Genomic DNA, 18,370 nt, shown 5'->3' on the forward strand with positions numbered 1-18,370 from the left:
TGCATGCACACAGACAGACAGGAAAGACTATAAGAATAAACTACTACCTCTACAAACACACACACACCTGAGGCTCCACGTCCAGTATAGCTACAAGCCCCTGTTGGTGGATCTTGCGTATGGTCTCCAGCCGCGTCCCGTACATGGCGTCCTCGTGGCTGCCGTACTCCAGGTACTCGTTGTTGCTGATGTCCTGCATCATCTGATCGTGGGAAACAAAGTAGTAGTTCTTCCCGTTCTCCTCGTCCTTCTTTGGAGGTCTGGTCGTGTCTGTGGGACGAAGGAACAGTGAGAAGTTACGTTTCCTGACGTACAAAACGCTGCTGTGGAAGTTTGGAGTTTTGATGGTGCGTCTTACGTGGGATGGGGTAGGCAAATCTGTCGGGGTGTTTGGTTATGAGCGTGTTCTTGATGTGTCTTCTGCCCACTCCATGAGCACCTGACAGACACACAGTCAGTTATAAAGACAGACCAGAGCTGGGTTCTGATAGCCGGTTCCAGTTTGAATCCTGGTCTGCAAAATACCTGGATGAATCACTTACCTAACAAAACTAGTGTTTTCCTCTTGAAAGCAGGAAGCTTCACAACCTCCTCATATGTGACAAGATCTAGTTGGTCGAACACTGGGGGTGAGAGAGGGAAGAGAAACATGGATGAAGAGGATGTGGAGAGGAGTGTGCTGTGACAAACAACAGACAGGGTGAGGGCAACAGGTCACTAAATAAAGAGTCTTAAAACACACGTGGTAACTACAGTGTGTGGTTTAGAGAGGAGGAAGTTGTCAGTACAAAGCAGACAAATCTCTGCTAAGGTCAAAACTGTGAGTGGAGATGAACAAAGAGCTGAGAAGTGACAGGATGTGTCCTTTAAAATAACCTCTGTGCTCTGATGTAACACAGTGAACATGGAGTTAGAAAACCAGATCTATTTAACCAGGAGACTGAAAGTATAATGACCACTGTTAAACATCTGTGCCTGTGCTGCAAGAAACAGCTCCACTCGTCTGAGGATCAGAGCTGTGGTTTACCAGGAGAACAGACACGTCACCATGGTGATATCATTTCTGTTGTTGATGTTGTTTAACTGTTGTTGATGTTTATGTATCCAAACCTGCTCAATAAACATGATCATCCAGTCTGAAAAAATACTGAAACTATTAGACGATTCATTAATTAGTCAAATCAAACGTGCAATAATTTGTGTGTTAACTCTTAATCTTTATTTGTTCAAAAATGCCAAACATTCCCTCATTCCAGTTTGTTAATAATTCATATTTCCTGCTTTTCTTTGTCATCTATGGTTTCGGTCTCAGTCAGACTGAAGAAACAAGTCGATCATTTGATCGTGGCTTCAGGAATAAAAATTAAATGGCAGTTTAATCAGTAATGGAAATAATTGTTGGTTTCAGCCTCTGTTGAAAGTAATGAAAATGGTAAGATTAAACAGACAAGACGTACTAAAAATAAACAATCTAATTATGAAGTTAGAAAAATATACAAGAAGGAGAGAGAGTACTGATTCAAACAAGGACACAAAAAGCTACAGTATCAGTAAACAATAAATATAAGACATAAATACACCAGCCGGTGCACTGAGAGGTTTGAAAATGAAATGACTGATATAACTGACACCACCTCCTCCCACAGAGTCTTTACAGATGACCAACAAATCTGTTTCCATCCAACCTCAGAGACAAAATAACTAAATAACAGCACAACTATTCAGGGATTTTGTCGAATCTCAGAATGTCGAATCACTTTTTGCTGTAAAGTAGCAATTTCTTTTCATTATCAATGAATCTACCAATTATTTATTTAATTATTTCAATGGAATGTCAGAAAATGTGAAACATGTTGATAATAAATTACAGAAATTCAAGTCTAACAGCCAAAAAATATTCAGTTTAGTGCCATATCTGACAAAGAAAAGCATCAAACAAACAGGAACTGGAAAATGATTCACTAATGATTCAAAAATAATTACTGATAAATGATCTGTTTAACTTTTTAAATTCTACTTTTTTTTATTTCCTAAGGACATGAGATCACTTCATGGAGCTATTTCTTCTGAATAAATCACTGTGGGACCTGCTTTCTTTTTTGTTTCATGCAACTGTGCACAGATAATTTATCTCTGATCCCAACCAGTCAAAGAAACAAACATCCAGGTTAACCTGAGTGTGATTCCTTATATAAAAACAGAACTTAAACTCCTCTCTGGGGTCTCAACATTTCTCTCAGACGAGCACAAGTGATGCAGCTGGTCTGATGTCTGTGCTGCAGAGTGTATCACATGTTAGTGCAGAACTGTTCACTGTACAATGTGTTCTCAGCCTCTGTAACATGAGCCACCATCTCAGGGCGCTGACAAGTGAAATACAATACCCACAAGTCACTGGGTGCTCTTGTGCAACAGATGGCTGCAGACCAGCTGCTGCTCACACTGACGGTGAATGATTGTTTAAAGTTACAATAAAGTTATTAACACCAGACACTGGAAGTGTTTTGTTTACCGTTTCTCTGAGAACACAGATTAGAGAGTGTGGTTAGGACGAACATCACAGCACACAGCGTCTGACACACAAACTAGGCTACACCGTTTCAATTTTGTCTCGAACTTCTGTTGTTTTTTTCACAATATCAACAGAAACAAAACTGAAACACGGGCAGTGACAGCTGATTTAATCTACAGGGTTAATAAAATAAAGTGAGAGAGAGAGAGAGAGAGAGAGAGAGAGAGAGAGAGAGAGAGAGAGAGAGAGAGAGAGAGAGAGAGAGAGAGAGAGAGCAGGAGCTGGTTGCTGTCACTGGTTGTTACTTACATGCAGAGAGGCCGTTCAGTAGGAGAAAGCGAGAGAGATGAACAGGAGGGGTCATAACATGGTTTGGTTACAACAGCAGAATTACAAAACACAAAACAGCAAGATACAACAGCTGGGCAGCTGTGCAGCACCGCACAGTGCCACGAGTGGAGATGGAGGTGCACAACATACTGTTGCCGTTGCTGTTAGAGGGTGTAGTCACAGCAGCTGGTGACATGTCAGTGTGTCAAATGTCACCAGTCATAAAACAAGCCTCAGACAGAGCTGGAGGTTTTATACTGATTATTTCCTCTGACTACATCAGTCTGTATATCACTCCTCTGACTACATCAGTCTGTATATCACTCCTGTAACTACATCAGTCTGTATATCACTCCTCTGACTACATCAGTCTGTATATCACTCCTGTAACTACATCAGTCTGTATATCACTCCTCTGACTACATCAGTCTGTATATCACTCCTGTAACTACATCAGTCTGTATATCACTCCTCTGACTACATCAGTCTGTATATCACTCCTGTAACTACATCAGTCTGTATATCACTCCTGTAACTACATCAGTCTGTATATCACTCCTCTGACTACATCAGTCTGTATATCACTCCTGTAACTACATCAGTCTGTATATCACTCCTCTGACTACATCAGTCTGTATATCACTCCTGTAACTACATCAGTCTGTATATCACTCCTCTGACTACATCAGTCTGTATATCACTCCTGTAACTACATCAGTCTGTATATCACTCCTCTGACTACATCAGTCTGTATATCACTCCTCTGACTACATCAGTCTGTATATCACTCCTGTAACTACATCAGTCTGTATATCACTCCTGTAACTACATCAGTCTGTATATCACTCCTGTAACTACATCAGTCTGTATATCACTCCTGTAACTACATCAGTCTGTATATCACTCCTGACTACATCAGTCTGTATATCACTCCTCTGACTACGTCAGTCTGTATATCACTCCTCTGACTACATCAGTCTGTATATCACTCCTCTGACTACGTCAGTCTGGGAAAACTGGGATGTCTTGTCATAAATGATGTTTGACTTTTAACAGCAGATAACTGTAAAGTGCTGTAATGTTATTTTTTCAAAATGTGATAAATGTTAATAACAGTGACAATAGGGTTTCTGTAATGGTATCAAAGTAATACTTGAAAGTATCATAACAATATGAAAAATCTCAGTCCAGGGGATATAAATAAATTACGTCAAATGGTGAAATTTCCCTAAAGAAAACAGTCTAGAGGTGAGTTTTCTGAATTAGATCAGAAACAAGTAGATTTTTGATACAGTCTGAATGTCCGACCAAGAGTTCAGTTCTACCTTTAAATACTTTAATCTTTTTGATATCCAGACGCATTTTGGTCAGAATTCAAATAGTTCTGACGTTCGATACGTAGTCTGAGTTAACACTGCTGAAGTGACAGTGACAGAAAGCCTGTTGCATTCAGCCACTTGGCTGAGTTGTTTCAGTGGTTTGAGACATACCCTAACCACAGAAACATCCCAGGAAGGGAGCAGATTTACTGCAGTATTCCCAGGAAATATCAGTATGTCAGTTCCCTGCATCCAACCCTGGACTGATGGACAGTGAATTAGAATTTTCATGTATGAATCTGTTCTCCATAAACCAGGGGATGAGTGAAGATGATGCTGAATGCCATACATTCATGCTGCCGTGGCCACATGACTATTGTGTTCTGTGTTGCATGCTACAGAATCAAGGCAATTTCTTTGAAAGAATTCTGACGCACACACACCTAAACACACACACACACACACACACACACACACACACACACACACACACACACACACACACACACACACACACACACACACACAGATGCACATTAACAGACACAGTGTCCTTCAATCCTCTGTCCCATCATCAGAGCAGAGGAACATCTCTTTTCCTTCTACTCCCATAATCCTCCAGGACTGCACAGCACAGGCTACGATCTACTCATCACATCTTCTATCACTCATCTCCTCTGTCTCAGATCTGTCTCTCAGCTGTTTGGTTTTGCTCTGTTGGTGCTAAGCTCCAGGATTTGAGGGTCCCTCCTCATGAGAAGACCAGTTTATTCAACTAGGAACTAAATGTAATGTGTAGACTGCAACAGCTCCTGATTCCGACACACGTGATCATATACAGCTGCTGCCCGGTGCACATGATGTACAGGAGGGTGTAAAGCTCTGGGTACACGAGCTGCAGACACCCGACACCCACCACGTTTCATCTCCACCCGGCACTCTTCGTACTCCACACACCCAAACGTTTTTTAAACATACATACAAAGAAACATGATCTGTGTTAGTATCTGTTTGTGTTTGTTTCTAGTCTCTTGTTAAAATTGGTGATACTTTTCACTTCCTTTTAACCTGTGTGAAAAAGAAGAATCACTTTTTGGTTGGGTTGGATGTTTAAATAAAAACGAATTGGTTCCAGGTTCTCAAATACAAATATTGTCTGGTTTTCTCTGTATTAAATGACAGTAAACTTTATATTTGTAGTTTCTGGACACAGCCAGACATTTTAAGATGTGACAGGGGCTTTTTTCAGTTTTCTAGTATTATAGAGACCAAAAAGAATCTGTGGATTAATCACTAATTAAAATAATAATAATAATGATTAATAATAATTAGTTACTCATGGTTCATAAAAGCTACTTTTTGGGTCAAGTAGTAGTTTAAGCACTAATACCACAATGTATGTATGTAATATTAATACTCCATTACAAGTACAAGTCCTGCAGGGAAAATGTTACATAAGTAAAACTCTGTAGGTATAATCAGGAAAATATTCCCAGACTATTCAAAATAAATGTACTCCAGAAATCACTCTAATTACTCTAATGATATCACTCTACATGATATCATTAGAGTAATTAATTGATTGTTTGGTTTGTGGAAATTCAGAGAGAGAGAGAGAAATGTCACATTTACCTAGAGCTCAAAGTCCAGTCCTCAAAATGATTAAAAATGAATTCTGATTATTTGAAGTAAAAGGGGAGTTGAATCTATAACAAAGCATCATATCTTTATATTATATATATATATATATATATATATATATATATAATCTCATATTTTTTTGCTTTGTAGCATAAAATGAAAATGCTCAAATTCAAGTAGTTAAAAACAACTTTCAATGTTACTGTTCACCATTGATTATAAGTCCAAAATCAGTTTTAATTCCATGTTATTACTCTGCTTACTCTGTCGTGACCTGTCTCACACTTCAAATTGAAATTACTCCCAGTGAATCAGCTGAACTTTACCACACGAGTTTCTACAGACCAGGAGTATGAAGGCTGGAGCTCCAGCTCACTGCACCTCGTCTAAATCTATCTGACGTCAAAAATAAGAGTAAACAAAAACCTCTCCTGCCACCTCCCTCCGTACTAAACTCTCACCCTGACCCTCACCCCTCCTCCCTCCTCCCTCCCCTGCCCCCTGTTTTAACTCAGCAGTCACAGCTCTGGCTGCAAACACACGTGATGAGGTTTTACCCGACAACACCTCGGCCTGGTCACACAGCCGCACACATGGCAGAGATATCTGAGACCTGAATCTATGAGCTACATTTACATCCAGACGCTGCTAAACACGCTTCTCCTGAGCCTCTTTATTTGATACCACGTTTACTGAAGAGACAAATGATACGATACAAAAGTGCACGTGCACATCCTCATGCAGGCATGTTATTTAAAACTGTGCCTAAAACTGCAAAGATTCTGCTGGCTCAAACCTGGTGTCCCTATCAGAGAGCGGCCCACATTTCCCTAAATTGCTCCTGTGCTCATATAAGATTTCTGCTACTCTGGCAGCTTTTCCTGTCATTCCTGGCTGTGGCCCTGCTACTGGAGATGAAAGCTACAAGATCCTGTTACACACAAGTTCCACCTACACAAACAGACGGACAGACACACATGCTCGCAGGCCCACACACTCACACTCATGTAAACATTATGTAAAATGCATACATGCATGCACTCAGGCCATGATGTGTCTGCAGCGTGTAGTTCTGTGCACATGCATGTGATCATGTGTGCGAGCGTAGTGTACCTGCGTTGTGCTTTGCCAAATACTTGTCTTTGTACTGCTTCTTCTTCTTGCCAAACCAGGTACAGCTGGCCTGCTGCTCCTGCTTGGTCTTCTCCATGGCTATACACGCCACCCGCCTGCCACAAACACAAACACATGGGACGTTTTCAATCTGCGTTCTCCTCTGCTGACTGAAACGTTGTCAGTCACAGTGCACATCCAGCCAGGTACAGGACCAGAGGAGCTCTCAGTCTGTATGATTCATGGAGGATGCTTTGGGAGCTGACTCAGGTTCAAAGCTGTTAGAAATTTTGTCTTGGACTGTTATTATGTCACTTTAGAAAGTTTTGTGGGGACTGACTGGTCATCTGAGCCGTTAACAGCCCGGCTCCTGAGGTTCACTGTCATCCTGGAGACTGTATGGCCGACATTACAGAGTGGGTAACAGGTTCAGCTTTTGACTGCATCCTACTGTTAACTAGGTGTTTCCCCTGCAACAGTCTGTTAGTGGAGTATTATGGACTCTGTATTGACAGAAGCCTGTACACACAGACAGTGTTTCTCTCTAATTTGACTCAGACTGGATGGATGCAGTTGTGGAGGAACAGTGACTTTATAACTTTGTCTTTCTGCCGGTGTGTGTGTGTGTGTGTGTGTGTTTTTCCCTCTCACCACTCCTGCAGCTCTGGTGACGGGATGAGGCCCGCCGTTCCATTTTTTGTGTTCTCCAGTTTGCCCTGCCACCAGTTGTGGTCGTCCTTGGAGATGATCTGGATGATGTCGCCCACTCGGAAGCGAATGCCTGGCCTCCTTGCAGGGGATGAGTTCGTCTTTGGAGGGGTCGTATTCAAACTGGGCCCTCACATAGATCTGTGGCGAAAAGTCAGAGGCACACAGGTCACGGGGGGAGAGGTGGAGGTGGTGGTGGGGGGGCTAACTGACGGCGCTGGTTGGGATTGTGGTGCTGGGGTTTCCAAAATAGACATCGGTGTGTCAAATGAACGAATGATGCAAGTGTTGGAAGAAGTACAGAGAAGGAGAGAGAAAGAGAGATGTGACAGGCAGGAAGAGAGAAGCTGCTACATGACTTCCTCTGCAGCATATCATGACAGCAGAGACTGAAGTAATGAGCAGTGGACTCTCGGGGGGGGGGGGGGGGTTGCCAGGTTGGAAACTGGTTTCCAAGGACAGCCTTTCTCCAGTGACATAAACCCAGACACTGCTGGGCCGTTAACGAGCCTCTCACCACACTGGTAATTAACAGCACAGGCATTGTTTATGTGTCCATTAGTTCAAAACAAGTCTTCATCCTGCTTCATACTGTTTTTAACCACACAGACGTTTGATTCTGTTTTACAATCTACACTCTGTGTGCAAGTGTTTGGGATTAAAGTGCAGAGGTATTTACTTTTCTGGGGGGGTGGGAGAGGCTGTTTCTTACCTTAACAGACATTTTGTCCTTGATTGGAGGTCTGGATACAATCTAGGATTTGAAAGCATCACACACATCATGCAGTAAAACGACTATGCAATGTCTAAACAGCAGTATGGTGGCCAAGGGGTGGGGGGTGGGAGGAAGGCTGGGGGCTGATGGAGTTGAGACAGAACGGAGGAGGATGAGGAACAGCTGCTTACCCTCGTTTTGAAATATTTACCTCCAGTCAACATATACTAGATTATGAGACTAATGGAGTGTGATGTTGTGGACTCCACTGCCCTCTGCTGGAACGATCTACAACAACAAAATCCTCTGACGCCACTTTGTTACTTCATCTCACAGCAAGAGTGAGGTAGCATGGTTTCAGGTGAGTGATGTTGGATTGTGTGAGAGGAAACTGATGATATGTGTGAGGAAGGTGCACACACATAAAGACACTGTGATGGGATGAGATGATTGTTACGCCGACACAAAACTTTGTGTTGGTTTGAGGTAGAGGTTGCCCTTAACTCCTGCTCTCACAGCCGCATGTCCACATGTTACTGCAGCGGGACATGAATCCATGTCTGACTGGGGATCAGTGGTTAGGGGTGATCTCTAGGCTCTGCAGGGTCAACAATGCCTGTGCCATTATTACCATATAAACAGGTAGTGAAGTGTTACGCTGTCGGAGACGACACAGCAGAGGTCACTCACATTGATTCAGAGGTCTTCATACAGTAGATACTCTCAGACCTGATCCAGGATCACATTCAGTCAAAGTAAAGTCCCCTTCCCATTGTGGTGGGTCTTGGGCAAGTGTGTCAGTATCATACCCAAGTACAGGGCAGAAAGCATCAGTGGAGCAACAGAACATTAAACACCAACAAGCTAATAACGTTCTTTTTGACTATTAAGTTTTATTTTATAGACAAACAATTTCAATGAATCCAAAAAATAAAAGTAAATCTTCAGATGAATCAACTGGGATTTGAGGTGAGACAACTGAAGAACTAGTTAGTTGGTGGAGGATCAAACTGCTGACACAGGTGTTCTCTTATTGTTCAGGCCTTGTGGATCAGGTTTGATCCACAGGTCTATTTCAATCTGGTTCTGACAAGTGTTACCACTGATTTCAGTGGATGTAATTGTTTCGTTCACTGTTTATCGTGAATAAAGATGATTCAAACTCGGGAATAAACTCACTCTTGTAAACTGGATGTTAGGTACATACATTCACTGCCTGTGCCGTTGTTCTCCACTCAACTCAAGTCACTGTTATATTTTTACAGCCCAATATCACAAATTTGTCTCAAAGGGCTTAACGCTGTGTACAGCATTACAACAGCCTCTGTCCTCAGACCTTGAGCTAGAGGAGGAGGTACTGGGGACTGGAGAGGAGTTATGGTCTGTCCAAAAAGTCGCTGGAGTCACTTAAAATCTGGCTCTGCCCGGGTCCCCTGTGGATCAGGTCTCTTTTTCATCAATTAATTTCCTGATATGCACACTGAGTTGTGGAAAATGAGTGTGGGCTCTGTGTCAGATGAGCTCAGTAATATTGGACTTGTGAAGACCTCTAAAAAAATGATGAACTGCAGAAGTGGTGCAGGATAATTTCACCCACTGACCGCAGTGACCGCCGCTGTCTGATCACAGTTTGTGATCTATAATTTGATGTGTATTTTCTGTGGAGGGGGAGCTGTTAGAGAGTACAGGTGAGGAGACAGGGATCACAAAGACGTGTGTGTTGTTGGTGACACAACTGGTCTGGATCTGTGGCCTCCTTTACCAATCAAATACACACAGACAGACTGATTCGTCTGTGTTAATACAGTCCTGACTGTTTTCCTCTAACTTTCCAAAACACTCTCCGAACAAAGCTGCATTCTGTCTGCTCCTCTTTCTGTTCTGATAAAAGCTGGACAGCTGCAGACTATTGTGGAGTAAATTATAGAATTTAAATTCAAAGCATTTTGGAGTGGGCTCTAAATCCAATCTCTCTTCTTTAATAGTTTAAAAAGAGGTCAGACCTCAGTGAGCAGCCAGTCTGGTGAAGCAGAAAAGAGGGTTGGAGAGAAATCACACACACTTCTGTATAAAGGGGGGGCCGGGGGTGGGTGGTGCAAGCATTGTACAGTGTAAGGAGCAGGTGAGTGCAGGTGAGTGAGGAAGAGACTTTTATTCACCTGTCGACCCTTGGGCTGAATGGTGGAAGGCAGGTCCTGTGGGAGTAAACCATCGATGACAGAGAGACGTGGTTAAACAAGATAGAGATATTAAACTAAAACAACTGTTTGAAAACACGAGAAACTTAAACCATGCACGCACATTCATCTGCAGTCTAGCTACTGTTCTTCCAAACACAAAACAACAACAAAAAGAAAGACAAGAGAGAGGAGAAGTGGAAAAGAGAAGAGAGTAATTCTCATCTGTTAAAGTAGATCTAGCTGTGGAGCAACCAAGCAAGCACAGAGCAAGCAAAGCAGCTGCAGCATCAGCACGACCACAGTGTCTGTCTGGAGCCTCGGCGCAGAGGACAAAGGAACTGCAGGACCCGGTCAGGCTTAGTGTAAAGCAGAGAGTGTGTGTCCCCCTGTAGCACGGTGACTGCGGGAGGCCGAGTGTGTTGTGTCAGCAGTGAGGCACAGCACATAGCAGGCTTTATGAGGCACACCAATTTGTTAACTGAGATATCGGACACGGGGGCCTTTGGCTCAAACAGATGAACAGGGAGTACGACACGGGATCGACTCAGGAGGTCTACGGTGCAGTCCGACCCGCCTACTGCTAATTCTACTGCTGCTGCTACTGTCACAGTCACAGCTCAGAACCAAAACAGAAAGAAACACAACCCCGCGATAAATGGACGTCTACATGGACAAACGGGTCGAGTGACGGAGAGACACGGACACGTAAAAGTACCATGACACATCAATGTGACAGATGAGACGCAGCAGAGAGGGGGAGAGAGCAGAGAGAGGTGGTTGTGGGTCTGTCTGTGGGGTTTTTCTGGGGAGGGGAGGGAGGGGGTCCTTACCAAGATAGAACTGTTAATGCTGGAGTGGCCATTGGCAGGGGACTGCCTGGAGGTGGTGGGGGACTCTTTCTGAAATAAGACACACAAGTCAGCAGCGCATAGCCACCACGCACACACGCGCCGCACACCACACACACACCACACACACACACACACACACACCACACACACACACACACACACACACACACACACACAGTTGCACACATTTCTGGGCAGCGACTGCAGGCGATGGAGAGGGTAAATCTGTAGAACACAATAGAGACCCACCACAGCGTTGACGTAATGAAATGCGTCAACAGGACATGAGAGACATCATCATCAGCAGTCCTCTAGCCTGCACGTCCTTACATCACCACAGGGGGGCGATACGCTAACATGAGCTGCCGATCCGAGCAGCCGAGACCATGAGGTCATCACTAACACAGACTGTCACGGCTCAAAGACTAAACATCTGTGTGCTCACAGAGCAGCCGCTCTGTGCTGGAGGACCAAAAGAGCTGAAATCAAAACTGAAATGAGCGGTTTGATGGAATGATTCATGAGATAATGAATCTAACTACTTAGTTTTAACTGGAGAGGATGAGATGGCAACTGAAATGTTAAGATTTAGAAATAAATTCTGACTAAATCTCAATTATGAGCAGAAAAGAAATAATAAGCAACCAAAACAAATAAATGAAAAAACTCTGAAGTGAAATGACAAATCACTTTGCTGTATACAGTGGTAATTCTAAATTCTTTTCATGATGAAAAATATAAGTTTGTCATGTATGGAGTTATATTTACTCGTCTTTTTCCTGTCCTGAGCTAAAAAGGCAAAAATAAAAGTAGGGCTGTGGTTTTTCACAATAAAAGTTCTGTTGTGTAGCTGAGTCTTAGCTGAGTTTTAGCCTAAATAAAGAACAACCACAACAACCACGACGTCCCTGTTTTAGATTCTCTACACTGGTCTTTTTTTAATCCATTTTAAAATAATATAACTAATTACATACAAGGTTTTACATGACCAACAGCCGGATTAAAACAGCCCCAAAAGGCCTCTAAGATCAGATGGGTTCACTGGATTTTAGCTGCTCCAGAGTTCATGACCAGGGGCAATAAAAAGTTGAATTTACTGCTCTCCATTTAGCTCTGGTATGCTGATACTGTTTTTCTGGTTTTTTATTGTCTATTGTTTTTATGTTGTGATTTTTACTTCTTTTCTTAAGGGCAGGCTCTTTGTTCTCTTTGCTTGAGAAGAGCTATCTAAATAAAAACTACTACACTATAAATGATAAATTGAGCAGCTGACAGTAGATTTAATGTGATATAAAAGATCTGACTTACTATACTATACTAACTATATGGTAAATGGTTAGCCCAGCACTCCATGAATCCTCTACTTTCCACAATTTTTAGGTAATCGTCACTTCACACACACTCATCTTTGTTTATCTCTTTTTACACTTTTTTGTTGTTGTTGCCATTTTTCATGTCAGAATGTGACAGATTAATGAAGAACAGCTGACGCTCCTGTCAGTCAACACTGAGGGCCACGTCATGACTGCATTCCAAGTCTTTTGGTCGTCCATGTTTATCCGTGTGTTTGGGGTAGAAGGTGTTAGAGCGTAAATCATCTTTGTCTCTGTGTGAGAACTGTTTAAACAGACAGTGGACAAAATAACAGACATATTGTTTTATAAGAAAATCAAAAAGCTCTGCAATGATGATATATTTTGACAGTTTAAGCCTTCGATGTAACCAGTGGAGGAATGACAGGTAATGACGTCTGTTTATAACAGTAATACTGGATATTTTTATGCAACAAATTAAAAAGTTGTCATTTGATCCACTGTTAATATCAAAGTGCAGCTTTAACCTGATGTGTACATGTCCATGTGATTTATGAGCGTTTATTTTGATGCATTAAGTAAATCGGCACTGTTAGTAAATGCATCGGTTGTTAAACCTGTGATTTTTTTGGCCACTTGGGGGCAGTGGAATTAAGTAGTTGGCAAACAGTTAATAGCTCATTTCTACATCCAGCAGTTACAGAGCAACATGATCATTCATGTGGAGTGGTGTTTGTGTCCAGAGTCCCTCTTTCAGCTCTGCTTTTGGTCTCCACCACCTCCTGAGGGAAATCTCTGGCTCTTCAGCTGTTAAATGCTGCACTGTGTTCACCAGCTGCTCTCTGACTGAGTCTGTCTGCTGTTTGCTGCTCAGCAGGTAGTGGACAGTCTCTGAAAACAGCTGCGGTGAGGCAGTGAGAGTGAACCAGAATGGTAAAGCTGTGGTTCAAATAGCTAAAAACAAACAGCTGAACCTCCCTATGAAGCGCTGTAAAACCGAGCGGAGCTGCAGTATCAGCTGATAAATCTAATAAAAAGTTCATTCTATGAGCACCAACTTTCACACTGTCACATTTTCATCACATAAAATACTGATTACAGCTCCTTTAACAAAAGGCAAACATGATGAACTTGAGCCGTATTGACTGTACAGATACCGAACTGTACGGCGTTTCTATTATTTTGTCCACCCCTGTAATGTGTGTGCGTATCCAGGTGTAGTTGTTGGTCTGTGGGCAGGAGCAGGATGGGATCACACAGAGAGGTGTGGCTCATTCCTGGACCAGAAAGGGGAGAGGGTGGGGGTGGGGGGTGGTTCCGGTATCTTGGTTGTGAAATTGGTGTGCTGAATATCTGACCCAGCCCCAGCAAAACACAGCAGAACACACACACACACACACACACACACACACCACACACACACACACACACACACACACACATACACACACACACACGCAGTCACACACACACGCTCAGTAACCAGGCGAGCAGTTAGTAACCAGATCAGGAGCTCACAGTCAGCAGTGAAGAGGGGAGGAAGAGGAAGAGGAGGAGGTGTTACCTCGCACGAGGAGCCCTGCGTCCGGTAACTTGGCACTATTTTGAAGGTGATGCTGCCTCGCATCTCCCTCTGTGGACACACACACAAACACACACATTGTGAGCTTCATCTTATCTTCAGTTCAGCATGTGACATTTCGCTGACAGACACAGTTCAGTGGAGATTAGAGCTGCAGCAACTGACAGCAAAAAGAATCTGCAGCTGTTTTAATAATCTGTTAATTATTTAAATCAAATGTCAAATGTTTGATTGTCTAGGAGATATTTTGGGGTTTTTTTGGTTGTACAAAACGAGACATTTAACAAGGTCCCTGTGGGCTCTAGGAAACGGTGATAGATATTCTTCACAGCCCAAACAAGTCACTGAGGAAATGCTTTGTAACTGAAGACGACTGAGAGTCTTTCTTAATGTCCATCGTATCGTCTTCGCTCTCTCTCCACCAGCATCAGAATCATGTCTGGGAAAATCACAAGCAGCAGGTGGTATCTCCGAGGACGCTGTAACGCTGACGTGTGGTGACATTTATGAAGAGGTGAAACTCAGTGACACCACAGTGTGCAGTGTCTAATCCCTGGTCCTCATTTTAAGGGGTGAGATGGCGGTCAGTTTACTGTCCAGACTGTCATGGTTGCCATGAAGGTGTAATGTTGCTGGCCAATGAGGCTCTGACAACAAACTTTGGATCTCAGAGTCCAGTGGAGATTCTTTGTGGGTGATCTATGTGTACCAAGGAGTCACATATACAGCCTAGCCCCTTAACACATTAACACACAGCCAGACACACACTCACCAGCATCTTCTGCAGCTGCTCGACAGTCTGGTTGGCCACACTGATGCCATTGATCTCCCTGATCTCATCTCCGACATGCAACGTCCCTGAAGGGAAACCAGAGAACAGAAAGGAGGGGGAAAAACAATGTGCCATCAAAGCTTTTTCCTCTTTACAGAGCTGCACTGTATCTCACTACCCTTTGTTGCTCTGTTTCCCCATCACAACGATAGCAGAGAAAAGCATCTATTTACCACATGATAAATCAGCTGGGGATTAATTAGCTGAACACTTCAGTCACAATAAAACAGCACACCATGTGTTACCTTCAGCTACAGGAGCAGAGACAAACCAGCTGCTGAAATGTCTCTTTACTTTTTGTTTCCTCGCTATGTGAAGATGAAGGAAGTTTCTCCATTTTACTGTAACGGCTCAAAACATCCCTGTCCTCCTTCTGCCTCATGTAGATTTAAATGAATATTCATAATAACAGTGAAATTGAGGAGGTGGAGGAGTTTAAATAGCAGGCCTGGGTTATAATGCCTAAAACCAAAAAGGACAAACTTGGATTTAAAGAGTTTAGATTCTGATTTGATTGGAATAAAGAGGGATATATTTCTACAGCAGACTACTTATTAATGAACTGAATCATATACAGTACACTGTGATATGAGGTATATATTTACTTACATTTATACTTGTATTGTTGTGGAGCTGTGTGTAAGTATTTATTTAATTTTCTCCTCCTGGGACATTACATGTAGACTGTGTGATGTGTGTATATTGTTCTGTTCGATGCTGGTGGGTTTACATACAGTGTTGGTTTATTGTTGATTAATGTGTCTGAATATTTCCATGAGGGATGGGTCACATAAACAAAATAAAACTATTCATTCAGTGATATTTGACTTCTTATTCCAACTGTAACCTACGTTTTAAACTGTTTCATGTTTCTCCTCTATGAGAGAAAAGGCCTCAGTGATGAAGGCAACAGGACCTAACAAAGTCCTAACAAAGTCAGATGTTGGAAAAGAGCCGTCTTACAATCACGGTCGTCCTTTATCATTGATCCTGCAGCTTCAGGCAAATTAGATTAGGTGAATTAGAGTAAAATTTAAGGCCAGTTCTACAATAACAAAAATCAATTTTGAGATTTAAAAAATGAAATGTCAAAAATAAATAAATAAATGAAATGCTACAAACTTTTTTTTGACATTTTAAGACTTTTTAAGGTCCTATTCTTAGATTCATTCATTTAATGCCTTTTAAGACTTTTGAAGGATCCGCAGGAGCCCTGTATATTCCAGTGAAAAAGGTATTAATAAAGACAGAAAAATGATATCATTTGACACCAGTAGTGGATGAGCATACATGAAACAGTCAGACTGAAAATAGGTGATCTCAGGTGTGCTATCAGACAAGGCTGTGTTTTAATTAATAACACTGAGAGGAAATCATGACTTCCTCTCTCCTGTGGCGGCAAATTACACATTTTACTGAGCACGTTTCTCTGTCCACATTTAGTTCAGCGACCTGAGTCATATTTATAAAGTACTCATGGATGGAAAGCGTACCTTGTCTGTGGATCATGCCTCCGTGCATTATCCTTGCAACGATGCAGTGGTTTGAGTCGTTCATCTTCAGCGTGATGCCCTGCACAGATTAACACACAAAGACACACGCATCTGGAATCAGTGAAGGAGACGGCACACGAGGTCTTAACAAAAAGCTCCAGAGTCATCTCAGTCTAAACATGTAGAAACTGTGAACCATTGGCTCGTCCGTGTTCTTCTGGAACTGGACCAGACGGACTCTGGTGACGTTCTCCAGGTCCATGTCTCCGTTGGTGCTCTCTGGGGAGTCTCCGTTCAGGTAGGGCGAGGTGGGTGGAGGGGTCACCCTCAGAGCCTCGTCACTGTAAACCTCGTGGGCCACCACGTCGTGGGCCTGCAACAAGGCCTGTGGTCACACAAGGAAAACATTAGGATGAGTCAGAATGAGGCCTGGACAGTGACTTACCCCGAGGTCACTACTGTTACGAATCCTTTTGAATTTCATTCAAACGACATCTCAGCTTCAGGATCACTGTGATGGTTCAGTGTGAGAGGGAGAGTGGTCCTCTGTCGTTCCCTCTCTGCTCCCTGAACACCTGCTGTTGCTCTGTGTACCTGAGCAGGTTCCATCTCCCTCTGACTGAGTGAGAGTCAGCAGCTCAAACTGCTGGAATCAGACCCAGAGAGTTCAGACTGATGCTGAACTGTAGATCAGTTAAAGAGACTTAGAGTCATTAAAACCAGAGTTCATCTCTGAGATCCAGGAAACTGACGCAGAGACCAAGAGTCAGAGACAGAGTTTGGAGTTTGTTACAGCCACAACACTTCCTGCTCCAGAAGGAGAAGGGCATCATGGGTAATATACAGTGTTGGGCCGTGTTTCAGTTGAGTGGGACTACACAGTCGTTTGTTTTCTGTACATGAAAAGCATGGTGGCTGCAGAGGGCGCTGCTGCTCAGTGACATTACATTTTGTTGCTTTAAGTTGAGCTTTTTATCATTTGCAAATTATAAATGTCTCCAAGTCAAAGGTCCATTTTTACAGATCTGTGATCAGCTGTTGTTGGGTGAGAAGGCAGAAATAGTGCAGTTTTTAGTTGTAGATACTAAATGAATCAACATTAACATTAATGAAGCCTAATTAGTGTGGACAACCCGTAGCTCCGACCTGAAAATGAGCTGAGCGGCAGAGGAGCTGAAATATTGATTGTTCTGACACAACACGCTGACTTTTACAGCTGATTCTTCACTTGATCCAAAACACAACTCTGGGCTTAATGAGCTCCACATATCGATCTGATGCACAGTCTCTGTTGAACTACAAAAACACAGTTCACTGGTGGTGGTAGAGAGATGTTACAGAGTGATGTGTCTTTTCACTCACAGACAATCTTGGAGCGAGCTCATTAACCGACAGATTAAAGTTTCACTGGACAAGTTATTTAATTAATTTGAACTAATTACAGCTTAAAAACATCTTAGGTGAGCTGCTGACGTTACCGAGTAACAAGTTAACAAGTATTTTACCGGAAACTGGATCCAAAATGGAACTGGACCATACAACAACTTGTCTTTTTTTCATGTTGATTAATGTGTTTTTAAGCCTCAACAAGGCAACAGCAACAAGTGTTTGTTTTTTAAGTTATTTTGGCCTTTATGTGATAGGACAGTAAAGAGAGACAGGAAATGGGGAGAGAGAGTAGCAGGAGTGACGTGCAGTAAAGGTCGAACCGGGGACTCACTGCTCAGAGCACTGAGGCCCTCGCGCCACACACACACTAACCATTCAGCTATCGGGTCATT

At 42.7% G+C, this 18,370-nt stretch overlaps 1 protein-coding gene across 1 annotated transcript in view; it reads right to left on the reverse strand.

Moving 5' to 3' along the window:
• The window catches only part of caska (calcium/calmodulin-dependent serine protein kinase a), a 122,418-nt gene that overhangs the window by 1,904 nt on the left and 102,144 nt on the right, over positions 1 to 18,370 (reverse strand). Inside the window, 12 exon segments of the mRNA XM_051076040.1 lie at positions 68 to 270; positions 359 to 439; positions 543 to 623; positions 6,916 to 7,031; positions 7,567 to 7,697; positions 7,699 to 7,764; positions 10,498 to 10,533; positions 11,349 to 11,417; positions 14,247 to 14,315; positions 15,037 to 15,122; positions 16,590 to 16,668; positions 16,786 to 16,974. Of these exon segments, the coding sequence (XP_050931997.1) occupies positions 68 to 270; positions 359 to 439; positions 543 to 623; positions 6,916 to 7,031; positions 7,567 to 7,697; positions 7,699 to 7,764; positions 10,498 to 10,533; positions 11,349 to 11,417; positions 14,247 to 14,315; positions 15,037 to 15,122; positions 16,590 to 16,668; positions 16,786 to 16,974 (1,206 nt within the window).

This window comes from Lates calcarifer, linkage group LG1 (genome assembly GCF_001640805.2).
Source record: "Lates calcarifer isolate ASB-BC8 linkage group LG1, TLL_Latcal_v3, whole genome shotgun sequence".
Classification (NCBI taxonomy): domain Eukaryota; kingdom Metazoa; phylum Chordata; class Actinopteri; family Centropomidae; genus Lates; species Lates calcarifer.